Source organism: Poecile atricapillus, chromosome 16 (genome assembly GCF_030490865.1).
Source record: "Poecile atricapillus isolate bPoeAtr1 chromosome 16, bPoeAtr1.hap1, whole genome shotgun sequence".
Taxonomy (NCBI): domain Eukaryota; kingdom Metazoa; phylum Chordata; class Aves; order Passeriformes; family Paridae; genus Poecile; species Poecile atricapillus.
The window spans coordinates 8,285,743-8,304,849 of record NC_081264.1 but is presented as its reverse complement, the minus strand read 5'-3'; the positions used below and the strand labels follow the sequence as shown (position 1 = coordinate 8,304,849).

The 19,107-nt window shown below is 42.4% G+C and overlaps 1 protein-coding gene across 1 annotated transcript; it reads left to right on the top strand.

Annotated features, from left to right (window-relative positions):
* The first annotated feature begins 1,073 nt into the window (after positions 1 to 1,073).
* UBE2L3 (ubiquitin conjugating enzyme E2 L3) lies at positions 1,074 to 18,582 on the top strand. Its single transcript, XM_058851700.1, has 4 exons — positions 1,074 to 1,154; positions 9,364 to 9,459; positions 12,741 to 12,927; positions 15,899 to 18,582. Exons 1-4 carry the CDS (start codon positions 1,128 to 1,130, stop codon positions 16,051 to 16,053), a joined length of 465 nt encoding a protein of 154 aa, XP_058707683.1. The 5' UTR covers positions 1,074 to 1,127; the 3' UTR covers positions 16,054 to 18,582.
* The last annotated feature ends 525 nt before the right edge of the window (positions 18,583 to 19,107 follow it).

Sequence of the window (19,107 nt, the reverse complement as noted above, 5' to 3'; positions counted from 1 at the left end):
TGTTGGTGACTTGTTCTGTAGAATAAGTGTTAGATTGAGTGAGAACAGGAACTGACACAAGGGTGGGGGAAAGGGGAATTGAGGCCACATATCCAGCAGTCCTGGAGTAATTCCTGAGTACACTGGGTCAATGGAGAAGGTTTCAGGGAGCATGTCAGATACCTGAACACAGATGTCTGGTGGCATTTTAGATGTGATGTAGTAACTTATGTCCCATGCCCATGTAGGAACTTATGTCTGCCAGCCCTGTGTCTTGGATACCTGAGGACACCTGCAGCGATGCTGGATCCAGTGTTTCAGAGCTGGGGAGCAGCTAAAGAGCTAAAAAGCACATGGCAAATGATAGGCTTGGCTAGTACTGACAGTGGATTTTCTCTTCTTCCACAGCACTTTTCCCTTGGAGATTGTGTCAGGGCGCTGGAAGCGGGGGCTGAGGCTGGACTGGACTGTTCGAGGTGAGGTAAGGGCAAAGGTGATTTCATCAGACACCAGTGGAGCTGGGGATGGTTCTGTGGTCAGATGCCTCTTCTCAAATCGCCCTTCCCTCTCCCTTCAGAGTATTTGAAGAAACTAAGAAATAAAGCTTCCGAAGGGCTCTGAAGAGGATATGGGCTTTTTTGAGAATGCATGTAACTACAGGTCTGTTCCCCGCCGAGGAAGATGGGGGAATGGGGAATGTATGGGAATTTGGGGGATGCACAGTAAACAGAAAAAGGCACAGCAACACTTTTAAATCAGTGACTGCTTACTGAAAAGGCACTGCCGAGACCTCAGGGCGGCGGGGGCCGAGTCGGGCCGAATCAAGCCGAGCCGGGCCGAACAGAGCCCAGCCGAGCCGAGCACAGCCGAACACAGCCGAGCAGGGCCGGGCCGGGCCGGGCCGAGCCGAACCGAACCGAACCGAACCGAGCCGAGCCCAGCCGACCCGAGCCGAGCCCAGCCCAGCCGAGACGAGCCCAGCCGAGCCGAGCCCAGCCGAGCCCAGCCCAGCCGAGCCGAGCCGAGCCGAGCCGAGCCCAGCCCAGCCCAGCCCAGCCGAGCGCCTGCCCCGCCCCGCCCCAGGAAGCGCAGGGTTTAGCGGCCGGCCCGCGCCGCGATGCATTGTGGGGCGCAGCAGCAGAGCCAAGATGGCGGCCAGCAGGAGGCTGATGAAGGTAACAGCGCCGGGCAGGGCCGTCGGGCGGGCGGCCCCGGCTCCCGCGGCTGCCCCTCCGCCCCGGCCCCCTCCGGCAGCGCGGGGCCGCCTCCCCCGCCGCGCTCCGGTGGGGCGGCCTCATCCGCGCCCCTCGGCGGCGCCCCGCGCCCGAGCGGCCAGAGCGGGAGCAGCCGGCACTTGGGCCGCGGCCGTGAGGGGCCGCGCCGCCCCCCCGCCGCCGCCGCCCCGCGCTCCGGCAGCGCCCCGCGGGCCCGGCTGCCGCCCGGGGCTGGGCGGGGGCGCTGGGCGGGCGCCGCGGGCTGCCCCGACCCCCTCGCTCGGGGGGCTCCAGGGTGACTAAGCAAAGAGGAAGGGACGGGGGGAAGGAAACGCCGCCGCCCGGGGCCGGGGCATCCCCGGGACGGCGGGAGGGCTCGGCGGCCCTGCCGGGGGAGGGCTCGGCGGGGAAGCGCTCTCTCCTCCCTGCGGGGGGAGGTTCGCCGCTCCCCCTCGCTCGCCCCGGTGAGGAACCGTCCCCAGACGCCCAGGGATGAAATAATTTCGTTTTCGTTGTTTCGGAGAGTAACCTCTTCCTTGTATGAGTAAGAGGTTTATCACACTGAAACATGGACCTGGGTTCAGAAGTTACTTCATTCGCTGCGGACGTGGTAATGTTTTTGTCTTCACTCTTATTTGTTCTGAACCGTGGATGATACTTGGAAATGGAGACTCGGCCCCAGTTGGGCTTTAACCAAGAGCACCTATAGTTTATGGTTAAATACCACTCGGGATTATGTTTCTCATTAATTTCTTTGAGGAGGAAGGTACTTAGAAGGAAAATAGTAACTGTTGCCCCCAAAGCACTCAAAATTATTTTATGTGCTGTATATAATTGCCAATTAACATCACAAACTGTAAGCAGTGAGGTTTGCCTAGGACACACGCACATAGTAGCATAAAATTTATTCATCTGTAAAATGCTGTGGCAGAACCCAAATTTGCATGCAAAGTGCCTGTGGGGAAATCAATGAACTTTACAGGCCAGTCCTGGGAAATGGAGGGGAAAGACCCCGTAACTGTTGAGCAGTGTTTCAGCCTTATTAAAAAACCCATCCCTGTGGGGTCGAGAGTAACCCTGCACTGGTATTTGATAGATATTTGGGTGATTCTGTTAAACTTAATCCTCTAATACCAGTTTTACAGCTGGCTTCAAGGACATGGACCTCCAGTAGGGCTGGGATTTCACCAGGACATGTTCATGGCACACCCTGAAGTTGTATTTCCTTAATGGTGCAGATGTATAAATAACCATTATAACTCGGGTATTTTGGAAGAAACCAATAACTCAGCAGTGCTTCTATAAGACTCATTTTGTTGGTTTAAATATTCTATGGAGCATTTAAAACTGAAATAGTAGCTAGATTGCATGGAGTGTCATTCATATATATTAAAAATCAGTAGGCATAAACCTTTAATTGTCCTTAAGGATCCCAGTGAGATGGAATTCATTTTTTATTTCACTTTTGATAACTCTATATTTTCTCAGGGCTTTAGTATCATAATCACTGTGTCTGTTGCTTTATACTCAAAATTTCCCTTATTTTCAGATATAAAATTAAATGATTGTTTACTATTTTTGTAAGGCAGCTTTTCTGCCTGTTCTGAAAAAATACATTAATTGTTCAGAAGCACATCACTACTACTCTGGTAGGAATAATATATATTTGCAAATTTTTTTGTTAGTTTAAAATAACAAGAAAAGGCAAGAAAAATTATTCTTAATGTTTTCAGTGTCTCTTGCTTTTCAGCCCCCCTCCTCATTTTCACTATACTTCTGAAACATTAGTACTTCAGTCTTTCACTAAAATTCACTAAAAATGAGTTTTGATAATGTGATTTTCTAGAAAATTGATGTGGCACTTGTTTCTCAGAGAGAGTGGTGTGGGAATGAAGGAGATATTGATAACTTACCACTTATGTTTTCACTTTTGTTTTTGTTGCCTAATATCTGTGGGTTGTTCATGTTGTGTATGGGTTTTATGCAGTTGAAGAGCTGTTGGTTGCTCTGTCCCACAGCTTGCAGAGGCTGTTCAGTCAGCAGCTCCCTTCCTCCTCTGGGGAGTCAAGGCAGCCCAAAAGGCTCTGGCTTTGCCATTCATCTCGGTAGGAACAAAGTAGAGCTCTCGTAGGGATGATGTCATCGGGATTGCTGCAGCATGATGTGAAGGTCCAGACTCACACGTGTATCAACTTAATATCACTGTTAAAGTCCCAGATTCACAGGTTCACTTGCATTTAAAGTCTTTCAATGCTGAAGTTTTGCAATTGGGAAGAGTCTTTGGGGTGTCTTTGTCAGGGCCTTAGAATGATGAGTGATTATAACTAAAGGAAATAGGGTTTTTTACTGTGTAAGTCAATTACCTTTAAAATAATTTAGGATAAGCATTAACTGTCTTTTCTTTGAGCTAAATAATCAAGCTTGTCTTTGATAAATAAGACTAAACCTTAAACCTTTTATAGTTATATAAAATTAAGCAATTCCTGTTTCCTTAAGGTCTTGCCAACATTTTGAAGTACTGCATTTTTTCTGGACTCAAGTCATGCATCATAGTTATTCATATTAATCACCGTGGCTCAAAAAGACTGGATGCAGTACATCCATAATAACTCGCTGTCTGCATGTAGAAAACTGGGAGTCATGTCCACTGTCCAGGTGGGAATGGATGCCCTTTTCCAGTTGGAGAAGCCATTTGCATCTTCAGTTCACAAAGCTCTATGTGAAACAAGCGTTATAAATTTTGCCATTTTACTTGTACCGGTCAATTTTAAATGTGAATTCAAGTTATAAAGACAACAAGATCGGCTTGTTAACTGAGGGTGTGTTTGAACAAATCACCTTCCCTAGGCCAAAGACCTTTTTTATGGTCTCTTTTTGCCGAGCTTTGTCCCATCAAATAGTGCCATCTAACTGAAGTCTCCTCCCCTGATTCACAGCATCTCTGTGGAGGTGTGTCCTTCCAGGAGCACGCCTAGCTTAGCAAAAACGTGGAATAAACATGGCTAATGACTCATATTCCAATGACTTCTGAGGTGGAGGTTTGATCTGTGAGCCACCCTTGCGCCTCTTCTTAGTGCCCCAGTTGTTGAATCCTGATGCCTTGTGAAATGTGAACGATGGGAATGAAGCAGTCTTTGTCAAGGATGTGGTGGTGTGGACAGTCTCTCTCTCAGGGTTAAAACAGGCAAATATGGAGTGATTATATTTAGGAGAGGATCTAAGGCTTCTCTTTGAAAGGGGTGCTGGGCTTCATGGCCCTTTCTCATAGAAGTGAAATTGTCTGCAGGCCATATGATGGGGAGCACAGATCTCCCAGAGACATGCCAGAGACTTCAGGGCAAGGCTTTGCGCAGTTGCCACCTACTAATGTAAAAGAAGCCCTTCTCCATGCTGGATCCCTAGCTGAGTGCAGTGTGGTGCAGAGGGAAGGCTCTTGTGGTGCTGGACACTCACAGTACTTGCAGGGGTGGTAGCATGTGGTGCTGAGCTGCACCTCCCAAAGGGTGTCTGGGTGCTCTTGGAGAAGGCTGTGCTGCCCCGGGTGTGGAGCTGGGCCCTTCCATGGTGACTGCCTGGGATGGAGCTCAGTTGTCTGTAAGATGCATGCTTTGGTTTCCTGGTTTTTAGATGTTCAAAAGTATCTTTAGGGATAGAAATTGAAAATTGTCTTAAATAGTAAATAACACTTCACATAGGAGGTGAGATATGTAGACAATTATTTTAATGTTATTGTTTTTATGCTGCTTCCATAGTTCCATAGTCAAACATTTGTGCAACTGTTGAACTCCATAATAAAACACAAACATGGGACCACACCCAAGTAGGTTGCCTGCAATCTCCAGGATGCTGTGGTCCTGTAAACACTGTAGTGCTCCCAAATAAAGGGGTTTTAAACAACTCTGATACTTGAAAAAGAATTTAAATTGATCCAAACTTCAGTTCTTAGTAACAAGGGAAATACGGTTTTGAGCAACATATGATTGTCCTTAGGCAGAAGTGAGAATATCAATGCATTTTTCCCTTTTGAAACTGAGAATTGACAAAAGGATTTTTAATCAAATGAAATTACTTTGCCAAAAAATAGAATTGCTCAGTCAATAAGACGTGAGCGTCCACGGTTGTAATATTGCAGAGGAAACACTGCTGATTCTTGAAAGAACTAAATTCTATTTCTGTTTTTGGTTGGATTTGTGATGGGTTGGGAGTTTTTGTGTGTGTGGTAGAATCAGATTTTAAGGTGTTTTATTAAGACTTCTCTGTACTGTAAATGCAGAAAGTGAAACCGGCCAGTTCCTGATCAGTGTTTTGGAGCCTGTTTGACTTACAGGCATTTTTTAGAGAATGTATTCAAAAGCAGATAAATATAAGTTGCAATAATGGTTTACAGTTATTTCAGGAGACTTTTGGTTTTATTTGTGAATTTAGTAGCATTCTGGGCTTGAGGCAGAATTTACTAAAGTCAGGATCAGCTCTTACACTTTTTCCCATATTCTGGGATTGCACTCTTAGAAGTATTTGCCTTCTCTGCATTTTCCTTTCTGGCTTGAGTTTTTAGAGAAGTCCCAAAACTTGAAGGATGCACAGACAACACAGTTGCAGGTTTTTTAAAAGACTTAGCTATATGTTAAGCTGATGCCCCTTTTCTTTCTTCTTTCAAACATTTGATTTTTGATTTGAACAGCACAAATTATTGCAAAGTATTGAAAAATAACAAATTTTAAACCTTTAATGGTTATATATGAGAAGTAGTATGTATGTATTTTTATGACTACCTTCTGCATTATATGCTTGAGGATCAGGTACCTCCTCTAAAACAGTGTTTTCTCCATTTCATTTGCTGTGTAGAACACTTCGAACATCAAATTCCAAATTAAAAAGATCATTTCTCCAGAGAGCCCCATGCACTAAGACATTGCAGTTTTTCAAGTGGATAAACCAAAGCGGCCAAGGTCACATGCAAGGTTGATAAAGGAGCGGGGAGTGAAGACTGAAATTTACTGCAGTCATCTAACCTTTAGTTATGCTCCTCCTGTGCTCCTTTAATTATGTTACTTGACAAAATTAGGGGGTGGAGGACAAGAAAAGGAATTAATCTATTTACTGTCTGCCTAGACTCTTAAGTATTACTTTGAAATAAATATCTGGACTGTATCCTTTTACCTCATAAAATAGTTTTTGTCCCTTTGGAGTTGCTCAAGCCCACGTTAAACTTATTGTTAGCTTTTAATCTGTGTTGCTTGAAAGTATTTAGTAGCTCATTCACTTTTTTAACAGTACTTTTATACTGCAGTTGTGTCTGCCTCCCTAGCCCTGAGGCAGTTAGATCTTTATTACGGGTTTTGGCAGTTGCCAGAAGAAAAAAATCCAAACAACCTCCCCTCACACCCTTAAATTGTGACTGGTGAAGCTCTTACCACTCCTGGAAGCTGCTGGCCTGTGTAGTGTTACACTGCAGTTTGGGGACTGTAGTGGGGAAGGAGCTGTTTGTAAAGAACTCCACCACAGAGTTGATTCATTTGGAGTGACAGACAAAGTCTGAAACACTCCCTAGTATAAGAAAAGCAATTTCTAGTATAAATTGCAGTCTGTCTAAGCCCATAGTTCAGGTGTATGCCCTGCTAAGGTGGCTGGATTGTCCCTGACCTCTGCAGTCCTGGCTGCGTGTGAGGCACGGAGCTGCCGGCTTTATCCCTGGCTGTCCCTCGCACAGCTGTCAGCTCCTCCCGCAGGAGAAGGGCACGGTACAGGCCTGACACACTCCAGTCATTTACCGCGGCTTTGATTTTGGAAGTGGGTTCCTGCAAAGGTCTTACATGTCAGTTTAAAGAGGAAGATGGCCTGAATAATTTTTGTCTAGTTTAGTGCCTCTGTACTGTTTAATTCCCTCCCTCGTATGGTGGACTTGAGAAAAAATGGGAAACAATTTGTATATTTATTTTAACTTTTCATTGATTGCATACAAAGTTTTACAATTTTATAATGATCTCTGTATGGGATTCTTCCATTTCTTAATTCAGCATCCAATTTTTTAACCTGAATCTAACTATAAAATGTAGGTGTTTGAATTTCCAGCAATCTGAAGCCACGCTTTTCTAATTTGCTCTATTAGCTTAATAACATACCTGAATTATGGAGTCATAGTCCTTCCTTTTTTTGCATCTGGAAGATTGTTTTCTGGGCCAGCAGTGGTACAATGCTATTGCCTGAACCTGGGACAAAAGTTCCTGCATGGAAGCTGCAGTCCCACTGGGTGTAATGGGGGAGATTTCTGTCATGTGCTTTTACTATAGTAACTAGAAAATAGTCTAAACCCATTTTCCTTGCCTTGTTTTAGAGAGAAGGCACTTGCGATGTTGCACATTTATTCACTCTAAATACCTATTGCTTAATTAGCTTATTTTGTTCCCAGTGTCTGATGTGTTACATCTAGTGTGGAGTGGAATTTATTCCTTTTACATGCTGTGGAGTAGTGGTTTGCATGTCTGTATGTGATGGGAGTGAGCAGCAAAACTCAGAGCAAGTTCCTCTCCTGACCCTGTCAGGACAAAGTCATCCTGGGGTCCAGCCGGCTCTCCCTGAGCTGCTGCTTTGTGCAGGAGCACTCAAGGGACTGGGGGGATTTGCACTCTGAGTGATGGTAAAGCACCTCTTAGAGCTGCCATCATAAAGGTTATTTTCTTGTGAATATTTTGTTTTGCTCTCTCCCTATAAATATGCTTCATGGGATTATTTTGGGGGGGTTTATGTTTTCCTGCTCTAAGGAAATAGGATAATCCTCTTAGCTCTTTAAAAAAAAAACCACCCAAACTGTCTGTGACATTGCATAAATCGAGCAGCAGTAGAATTTGGGGATTAATCCATGGGTCTAGACTAAAAAGTCACTGTTAGTATCATGAGGATAGTGTTAGGCATCAATTCAGTATCCAAGCCTCCAAGGTTAAACTTGTTTTAGTAGGAATATAAATGTTCATTTGCTGGTGTGTGGCTCTCATGATTTTTGTTTCACATGCGCTTGGAATTCTCATTTTCCCTTTGGTTTTGAATTTTATCAAGATGCTGAATTTATGCAAGGGGTTACTGCAAGTGTTAAATCTGCCAGTCAAGTGCAGAGAGGTTTGATCCAAGATGAACATAGAGGTATTTTAGAAAACAAACCATGGACAGTTCAGCACTTGTAGCAGAAAAACTGATCTTTTTTGGTTTTTGTTGTGTAGTGCTTTTGCTTGTAATTGGTGAGTTTATCATAATTATATCCAGCCTAATTTTGCAAGATGCCTGCACCCAGTGCAGAGCTGAACACTGTCAGAGCACCCCAGTGCTGCTGTATAAGCAACATTTTTCCTAACCTGTGCAGCTGCCAGGCATGTGCTGCAGTTTTGAAAGCACTGGGAAACTTTTATGTTTTGCTATGGATGATTTTTGAATTCATATTTGGTTAAATTCTCTTTAAAGATAAAATGGCAGAGTTCAGCCACAAAGGACTGTAATTGTTGTGGGGGAAATAAAAGTGAAACCTTGAGGTGTTTCTTTTTAGGTCTTCTGAAATACTTCATGAAATAGTCCCTACAGTAGGGCTTATGTGTCATTTTAAATATAAAAATGCTGAAATACTTATTTTGTTGATACCTGGTTTGCTAACTGATTAAAAATAGTTTGACTGGTGCAGAAAGATAACCTTGCTCAAGACTGACACAGCTTTAAAGAGAGAAATCCTAGTGTGTAGTGTGAACTTTGAGGTACTAATAGTGTGAGCTTTGAGGTACTAAACAGAGAGCTGAATCTTTTCAAGTTACTGCTCCAAACAAGGCTTGTTTATCTTAGATTGATATTTTTCTGGGTTTGGATCACTTTAAGCTGTTCATGCAGGAATTTGTTCGTTTTCAGTTGAAATAATTGGCCTGTTCAGTGGTTTTATCCCTGTTTAAAACTATTATGAAATAGTTCTTCCAAATCACTGTTTTCCTTCACACAAGTCCTAAGATGCATTTTATTTCTACAGTCAGAGTATTATCAATAATCTGTGACCAAAGGCGCTGATTTACATTTGAGATAGAAAAACATTTTTAAATGTAGTTTTTTAATACTTCTGCTTCATTGTGTCTATAATGATGTGAGCATCTCGGTTAATACAGTTATTAACTTACACTTAACACTTTGTTTTGCTTTCCAGGAGCTTGAAGAAATCCGCAAATGTGGAATGAAAAACTTCCGTAATATCCAGGTTGATGAAGCTAATTTATTGACCTGGCAAGGGCTTATTGTTCCTGTGAGTATAGACTACTCCTTATGAGCTTTAAAATAAAACGAGGATCATTTGTATCTCATAAATCCACAGCTCAGCAGTGCTGCTGGTGACCATGAAATGATTCGTTATTGTAGGCCTGGACACATGGCTGGGGCTCCATGGTGGCTCTGGGCTGCTGGGAGAGGTGTTGGAAGGGGGAAGCAAGTGAAGTTTGGTTTTACATTAAGCCTAAAGTACAAAATGTATATGATCATGAGGAAAAAGAATGCAAATACAAACTCCTTAATGTGTTTTTTTAATTTATTAGATTTATTAGTAGGATATAACTGAGTATTGGGAAAAATTTGATGCGAGGGAAAGGTTTGGATTTTCCAAAGTGAGCTCCTTAAACGAAAGTAGTATCTTTATTTAGACATTAGTTACTGTCAGAGTAAACCTATTTCACTTAGTTTTTTTAAAAGCACTACAGTCTTCTTAGGGAATGTTTAATCAAAGTAGATAACCCTTTTCTTAGTCGAATACAGAGGGATTTGTTACTAAGGGGAAAGCAGGAAATGTGCTGTGTTGGTTTCTTGGTTGAAAATCACTTGGATTTTCACCTCTTGTTTTTTCCCCTGCTGTGGCCCATAGCAGTGGGAAATGGCTGGCTTGGTTCTTAGAGCTATTTTTAGTCTGCAGCAATAGGGGATGGGCCATGGGGGCAGCAGTTGTGGTTTTCTGTGGGTGCTGCCAAAAAGCCTCCCCAACCAGTGTAAGTCTGTCTTTTTATTATATGAGTAAGACTTTGAGACATCTCTATAGCAGTGCCTCTGCCTCGTTAGTCAGAGGCTGCTCTGGAGCTCACATGGCACAGGCTGAGGTAATGGCTGGGCCTTTACACTTCAAATGCTGTGGAATACATTACGTTTACTGTTTGCTTATGGATTGCAAGTGATTCCTTGGAGTGGCTGACACTACTGCAAACAAAGCAAGCAGGATCTGACACTGAAATTAGAGCTGAGGAACAACTTGCTTTAATCAGCCACTTTGTGGTTCAAGTGTAACAGTTTAGGGCTTTGATAATACTTTGAAGCAGTATAAGGTTGGTAAATATGACTAATAAAGCAAAACACGAAAATACTTGTTTATTCCTGTTAAGATTAGGAATGTGTGGTGTATAGCAGTTATTTTTAACAGTTTCTGCTCAACAGAGGATGAGTGTGCTGTTTGTTTTGCAAAGCTTTGCAGCATCACAAGTGTTTAAATGTTGGCAGAGTGGACTGTGCTCCAGATCTGCCTTTTGGTTTGTAATATGTCCTGTTACAGGGGAAATAGCCTCAAATGCACTGCTGGTATAGTTAAGGGAGAATTTTGTTAAGAAATTGCACTTCCTATAGTAATTTAAAATGTGTTCAAAGAGTAGTATAAGTTTTTACACTGAGGTTATGCTATAGATGTTTTGGTGTTACTGTCTCTTGAGCTATTTTTGGTACCACAGTTGATAGCTTAAAAATGCAATACATGAGCTCACTCAAAGTTAAACTTTTTTCTCTGTGTTTTTGCTTCACGTGCTGTTTCCATTTTAGCAAATGTTCTTACTTAGGGTTTAAAGACACATATTTCAGTAGGACTAACCAGCTGCTGATTATTAAATGCTATAATTGGGCATTTCTTGGTCAGCTGCTTAATGATGGTGTGAAAGATAATGCTTATTATTTTTAATAGTGTTCTTACAGAATTACTGTGAAAGATAATGTAAAGGTGAGCTGTAAAGCTTGAAAATGTAAAGTTCGTGTTTGTAACATATTTTATTCCTCAGAACAAGTGTTAGTTTTTAAGGGTGTTCACTCAATTGAGAAGCTGAAGATACCCAGTCAACTTCTTTTCGTGTTCTAAATTGTAGAATGAAGTAGTCTGTGTCCTGTGGGTGGCCAGGGTACATTATTTATTTGATTTCAACATCAAAACAAGACTAGGTAGCCCATGCTCCTTGTTCATGTAAGAGGTACAGTGAAGAAAATAGATGTTTTGAAGGCAGGTCACTTGTGTCAGTTCACTGAACATCCTCACAAATTACAGCACATGATGCAGGCAAGAACAACTGAGCTGTGGGGGAAGAGGGCAGTGACTGCCTAAGTTGTCACCACCACCACAAGTTATTAGTTCAACTTCCAAAGCTTTTAGGATTGCCTGGGTAAAAAGTTACTTTAAAGCTGCTGTAGTTGCCTCTCTGGCAGAAACTGTGCTGTATTTCCTACAAACACACAACTAGATTCTCCACATGGATGAGCCTAAAATGAAATGTTTTCTGTTGACAAATATTTCAATAGAATGCTCCCCACTGCCAAGTATTGGTAAATTCTGGAGTGGAATTGATTACAGGGATGGGTCTGGTTGCTAATGAAGAGTGTGTGTGATTATACTTTACACCAACTGGAAGCTCTCATCCTTTGATTCTTGTTCCCAGAGTGTTTGGAAAGGCTTCATTCCATAGTTACTGTTTTCAGTGCAGAACAGTATTTTCATAGGCTTTAAAAGTAGCAATGATTTTATTTTTGTTCTGCCTCTCTTGTGCAGTATCTGAAGCATCAGTATCAGTAGTCTAACAGGTTTTTCCAAGTGAAATTCTGGGCATTGTTTTTTCTGTTTCAGCATGAAGAACTGCTTTGCTCACTTCACAGTTCTCTCATCCTTCTCCTTCAAAACTGATCTGATAAGAGTGGGTGCTAAAACTGCATACAAATTCAGAATGTTCTCATCAGCAAACACAGTGAATATCTATCTTTAGTACCAATGAATGCTCAGCAGATTTTTGTGTAGTCAGCACAAAAACATTCTCGAAACATTTAGGGAGATCTGTCAAACCAAATTGCATTGCTGTTCATGCCACCATGTTGTGAGACACACAAAATAACTGTTCAGAAACCCATTTCCCTTGTCAGGCTTGCTGTTTGTGTCTCAGAAAGGGTTTACTATGTTTTCGAAACACAAAGCAGGGAATAAAACTACTTACAAGAGACAGAGAGGGCCTGGAGTTGGAAGTGAATGGAGCTGGATGCTTTTGTACCTCTAGAAATGTCAGCCAGCTGTAGGACAATGGCAACCTGCTTTTTCCAGGGTGGATGCAAATGTACAGGTTGTATTGCCTCTCACATAGGTTTTGATGTTTCCTGACACATAAACCTGGCAGTAGTGTTGGTAGAAAATGCCTTTCAAAGAGGTTATTCAAGAGATCAAAGAAATCCATGTCCGTACCATGCTGCTTTTCACTAGTGTCACACTAGCATGTGCCACATTCTTGACATTCTGCCTTCTTGTTGCAGGACAATCCTCCATATGATAAAGGAGCCTTCAGGATTGAAATCAACTTCCCAGCAGAATATCCATTCAAACCTCCTAAGATTACATTTAAAACAAAGATCTATCACCCTAACATCGATGAAAAGGGGCAGGTTTGTCTGCCAGTAATTAGTGCTGAAAACTGGAAGCCAGCAACCAAAACTGACCAAGGTAGGACTCCATGTGGAGAAATAACTGGGTATTGAGAAACTTTGTAGAGTCTTTGAGTTTAAAGCTAATAATGTTTCACTTGTCAGCTTCTCAATGCTGAGGGTATATTCATTTTAAGGTTTGTCTCATGAATCACATGTGATGAGCACAGAGTATAATTCTTGTGGAATCTCACTGTGTTACTGGAATGGGAGGTACTGGCACTGAAGTGGCATTTCCACCTCCAGGAAACCACTTCATGACTAAGGAGTTTATTAAGGAAGTGTCCTCAGCATACTTTAAAATTTTGCTGGTAGTTTGTGTGGGGTTTATTCTGTGTTTCTTTTTAAACAGTGACTTTAGAATCCAAAGGTGTTCAGTAAATTCCTGGATGTTTGAAAGAAAGGGTCTAAAGGCTTTGTATATTTTATAATCTGCCATGTGGTTCAGTTATTTGAACATATGGCTTGAATTATCATGGGAGTCATAAACAAAATCTGAAATAATACCAGAGATTAACTTGTAGTTCTTAAAAGATTATTGCTGTTGGGCTTGCCTTGTAGAGTGTCTTTGATAAGAATCTAAATATTGTAAGGAAAAAAGTTTTGTCAGGTTCTTTGGCAGACTTCAGTGTCATATAAGTAGGGTTTTTTCCTGTTGTTGCTTGCATGAGTTGTTGGGGTGAGAATTTTGTGTTATCTGCCACTTTCATTATTATAAATATGGAAAGCAAACATCCTTGAATTTAATTCAAATGAGTAGCAGTTTAGGGCAGTTAGTAGCAGCTAGAGCTTCAGTGACACAAATATCTTCTTCCATAGGAGAAAATAATTCTCTATTCCAGGCTCTTCTTTAAGGTTATTTTCACACGATCTGTGTTCCCAATAGAAAACAATGCTGTGCCTAAGAAATCTTTTTTCTGTGCACCCCTGTGTGCTAAAGAAAGTACTTCCTGTTGTGTGATCTTGCCCAAAGACAAAAGAGGAAAATTCCTGTAGTTGTTTTAGAAGAGGTGAAGCAGCTGAATGTTGGTGAAAATGGAGGTGTGGCAGCAAAAGGAACCTGTGAAATAAGACAGCCAAGATCTGTCCTCTCCAAGAGAGGAGATGGAAAAGTGTGGAAGGTTTCTGTTCTGTTCCACATCTGAGCAGCTGTCTTGGTGCTATCAGCCCTTGCTAGTTAACTAAATTACTTGCACGTTTCTACCCAGCTTGAAAAACAAGCTGTCATTAGCTGGAGCTACTGTAACAATTGTTTGCATGCAGGAAATATTCAGTGTCTCCCTGAGAAGTAGCAATTCCCTTTTTATCTGAGAGAGTGAATAAAAGCTGTGCTAAAATCAGAATTTCAACCGATCCTGGGTATCAAAATATTACAAATTTCTCAAGGTCTGCTGTGTTGTGGTTTTTTATTTGTCTTAACTCTTTCTTCAATAAGTTGTTTTAGTTGTTTTAGTGTCAACTTCTATTGTTACTACATGGTTGTAGGAACCTGTGACAATGTTACTAAAACCCTGTTTAAATGTCTGTTCCTTTTCCTTCAGATTTCTTCTGCACTGAAAAATCGCTCTCAGCTTTTCTCAGTGAAATAATGTGACATCATTAGTACAGCATCAAAGTGATTTGTTTTGTTCATGCAGGTGTCAAAAAGAGATTATTCATCATAAATCATTAACTTACCTTTCACATACTAAATTTGCATCTTACTGCTGTACTTTTGGTAAATTTATGCTTAATATTAGAAACAACTGTTATGGCAGGATAGTTTTCAAACACTGTGAATATTGGGGCAGCTCCTGTTCTGCCAGGCCTGTTTTTTTCTGTCTTGTTACTGTTGTTAAGGTTATTGAACACACATTTTCTCTGTAGTGTTATTGCATGCCTTGCTCAGTGAGAAGGGATTGCCACTCAAGTGTTTCTGCTGGTTTCAGCTATGTGATGGTAGTTGTTGTATGGACTGGTGAGTTACTGTGAGGGAAGCTGGTATCAATTCTACTTTCCTTAGATAGTTTGATGCAGTTTAAACTTGCATTTGTGGTAAGAAATGTTCCTGTTTAGCAGTTTAGAGACACAGGTCAGATTTGAGTGTGGCTTTGAGTATTTGGAGGTTTGTTCATGAGTGGAAAAGACTGAGATCAGTGCCCCAAACAAAGCCACTCTGGTGTTCTAGAAGCATCTGCTGTAGTGATCATCATTGTATGAACTTGCATTCCTGCCCAGGAACACTGACACCTTTGGGTGGGTGGGCAGTGGGACTCCTGATCCTTGTGAGCTTCCAATGGCTGTGAGGATGTCTGTGAGAAAAATGTAGCAGTAAATGGCACGGTGGGGTGTGAGGTTCACTGTGTAAATGTCAGGTGCATCTCCATTCCCTGAAGAATGACTTTCCTTCAGAAAGTGACAGGGACATTGGTGACATTGCTGTGAGCACCTTGTCACTCTCACCCCGTGGTTTGCCCAGTGCATCTCTACTGGCTGCCTTGGGCAGTTGAGAGTAAAGGGAAGACTTTGCCTGTTGTTCATAGGAGAAGAATCATAGGGAAATAAAGCTGGAAAAAAGGGTTTCCAGAAGAGTCTGGGTCACAGCTGTGTCACTGTGACAGGTGTTGGGAAATGCTTCATGGTGCAAATTCCATCTTTCCCCAATCCCTTCAGTGAACCTGTCTGAGAACTTCTGTTTGTTCTCAGCCATAGGAGAGGATTTTAGATGGGATGCCAATTACATGGGAAATCATTTGTTGTGCACTTTGGTCTCTATTCATGTTGATTTTGTTTACAAATACGATTTTCTGGTGTTCATTCATGGTCATTGAACTAAATCTTGGCATATCACTACAGCTTACTCACGCCCTGCGCTTGAAAAGGCCTGAGATTTATGGGGATGTATTTAAATGCAGTTAAAGCTCTTTTCTTACAGGGGAATTTTGCTTACATTTTGATTTTGAAAAATTAACCATCTAAGTCTCTGACCGTATTTATACTTCTTTTGACAGTAATCCAGTCCCTCATAGCACTGGTGAATGATCCACAGCCCGAGCACCCCCTCCGGGCTGACCTAGCTGAAGAATACTCTAAGGACCGTAAAAAATTCTGTAAGAATGCTGAAGAGTTTACAAAGAAATATGGTGAAAAGCGACCAGTGGACTAAAATCTGACACAAGCGCTGTCAGCAACCTATGATAGAAGATCGGAGCAGTGCATTTGAGACACCCCGTAAAGCAGGACTCTATGGAAAATTGACAAGTGCCACCTTTTGGTGTGAACTTGTGGCTGTTACTAACTTTCTACAGTTTTCTTAATCAAAAGTGGGCTAGGTAACCTGTAAAGAAAGGATTAAAATTTAAGATGTTCTAGTTCTGCTTTCTTTGTTTAAAAATCACTGCTTCAATATACTTTAAAGTATGCTGTTTTCTTTTTCTTGTCAGAATTTATCAAAAATATCTTAGACTTATATTCTGCCCTTAAATTGAAAAGGTTGTGGCTGTCATTTCTTATTTTTCCTTGCAGTTCCCACTATCTTGAGTTCATTCATTGGATTTTAACTCCCTCCTCAAAGTGATGTCTTAGGAAAAATATCCCAGTTCTGGCAGAAAATGATTGAGTGTTTGGCAGTTTCGTTTACTTTTCTTTCTAAATGTTGCACTGTGCTTTGTGGGACCTGTTGAAAGTTCCCCTGAACTTCAGTTTGTAACATAATAAACAAAATCCAACCCCACAAAACCAATCAGAAATAATGTCTGGGTCTGATGTAAATCTGGCCAACGTCCATTAAACGGGGAAACCCAAGTTTTTGTGTGCGTCATTGAATTAGAATATGGCTTATGTTCTGCTCTTGGAAAACTTTGGAAAAAAATCTGTAGCAAACAAGTAGTGGAATGTGATTGCAAACTTCCTTCACTTCTATCTTTAATACCTATGCAGAGTAGCGGGAAACATGCACAGAACAACATTGCAACCAATCCAGGAGAGTTCCAGAAACTGGGGACCAAGAGGTACCAAAGTGACAAACTGTCTTTTGAGTTTAAAATCATTATTTTGGAAATATTAATTTTGAATTCAAGAACTAAATCTGACAGCACTGCTGTCCTCTCTGAACGTTTTCCCTCAGAATGCGTCAGGAGCATCTGTGTTTGTGGGATGGCCCTCGAGCCGTTCCCAGCCCCGGCACGGCTGCGAGGCCAGGCCTGAGCAATAAGGTGTGCCAGGGTGTGCTCAGCTGCTGCTGCTGCTGCTGTGTTCAACACATGGGGCAGGGGATCCAGTGAGTGTTCAGTGTCAGGGGAGCCCTTCTGTGGCTGCCCTGGGGGACTCCTGCGCATGCTGAAGGAAAGGGAGCCCTTTCCCTTCAGAGCTGAGCATCCTCTGCTGTGTCTCTGCTGCTTCTGCTGCCTTTCCTCCCCAGCCCAGAGCGTGCTCCTAGCTCCAGTCAAACTGCCACACAGTCAACCTGCTGTCTCCCCTTCTGCAGCTGGGGTCTGCTACTGAGTGAATGGATTATTTCCAGAAATCTGTAGGTATCTGGGAGCACATATCATTTTGATGTGCAGGAAGTTGAGTTAAAAAAGCCCTGACACCTAGGTGGTTGCCTGTACTCCTAAATTCAATTTTAACACAGCCTCTGCCTTTGCAACCTTTCAGAACTATTGTGTCAAGCAGTAGCTCTCTCTTGTTTTTAATGTCTTGTGTATTTGCTATTTCCTCATTCGTCCCTCTCCTCTGGCTTTCATTTCCAATTTAGTGTAAACAATGACAGCCCAGTACCTCACCTCCGTTGAAAGTAAATTTTTTTATAAGTTAGGGAGCTAAGAAATTTTATGTTTAAGTGTTCTTAGACAGATTCTTTGGCAGGTAAATAAAGTTAAACCACATTCACCTTATTTACGGAAACTTGCATTTCCTAAGTGTTTTCAGGCTTGTGAGAGCACTATTACCAAATTTTCACATCTTTGTGTCTTCATTTGCAGAAAGTTGGTACTGATTTTGTTTCGTTCACGCTCACTCAGATTCATAATAAAATAATGCCAAATTATCTGTCAAACTGAAGTGTGTAACTTCTGCATCACCTGAGTCACTGTACCTTTGATCATGTCTATTGGCATGGAAACTTTACCATTCTCTAAATTTTATTTGAAACAAATCTGTAGCACTAGTTTGCTGCCCTTGTTGCTACTCAGTAGTTACTCTGTGGTTGTAAAGCCTCTCAGGTCAAAGACTGCGTCTGTCTGCCTGGCTGTGATCGGATGCCGCGGGAAGGGACGGAGGGGCTGTGCGATCGCAGGATCTCCGGCCGAGCCGCACCAGCCGCTCCCATCCAGCTGCAGAGGTCACACAAAGACAGATCTCGCTATCGGTTCTCTTGGTGTGTTCTTCATCGTCCAATTGCTAAACTGTGAGACGCATAAACAAAGTGCTGGCGCGTGTCTGGGGTAGCCTCTGAACAAAGGGATCCAGCACCTGTGTGGCTGAAGGCTGAGGAGAAGAAATCCAAGTGTGAAGTCCTATGATAACTCAGGAAATCAAGCTCTTGTTCTCTCTGGTTCCCTAAGCCATGCTGAATTCTAAATGTGCAGTTGAACATCCACAGTGAATGCAGCGCACTGGTGAAACTACACCCAGGAGTACTGGTATAGGCTTTCTGCAAGTCCATTCTGCTACCCTAATAAAAATTGCTCTCAAAGGCTTTGTGGCATGGTTTTATTTTCACAGAGGTCTGGGAGTTAACTGGGATTGCAGTGTTCTCATTTGAACTTGGGTTGTCTTTAAAGCTTTCACAGAACCACTGAGAAATTTCCTTATCTCCGTATACTTTATGCACTTGAAAGGTTCCCTATTGAGTAGCCTTTTAGTAGTTCATTACTCATTTCTCTAGTAAAACAGAATTTTGGGGTTTAATGCTCTACATTTAAAAATAAGGAATTTATGGAGTCCATTTTTCACACTAGAGCCCTCAGGTAAAGGCCACCCTCAGGTTTTCAGTGCTCAGTTGCCAGGAAATGCATCCAAAATTCCACAGGTGTGTCACGCGCTGACGGGTGCGATCAGAGCCAATCCAGCGCTTAGAACGTGGAGCGGTTTAAATGTTTATAATAATGTTTAAAAATACCCGCGAGAGCGCGGGGCCGCTTCGGTACCCGCTGGAGCTCTGCGGCTGCAGTGCGGCCCGGCGGGCGCGGGGTGGCGCTGGCGGGTGCGAGCGCTCCGG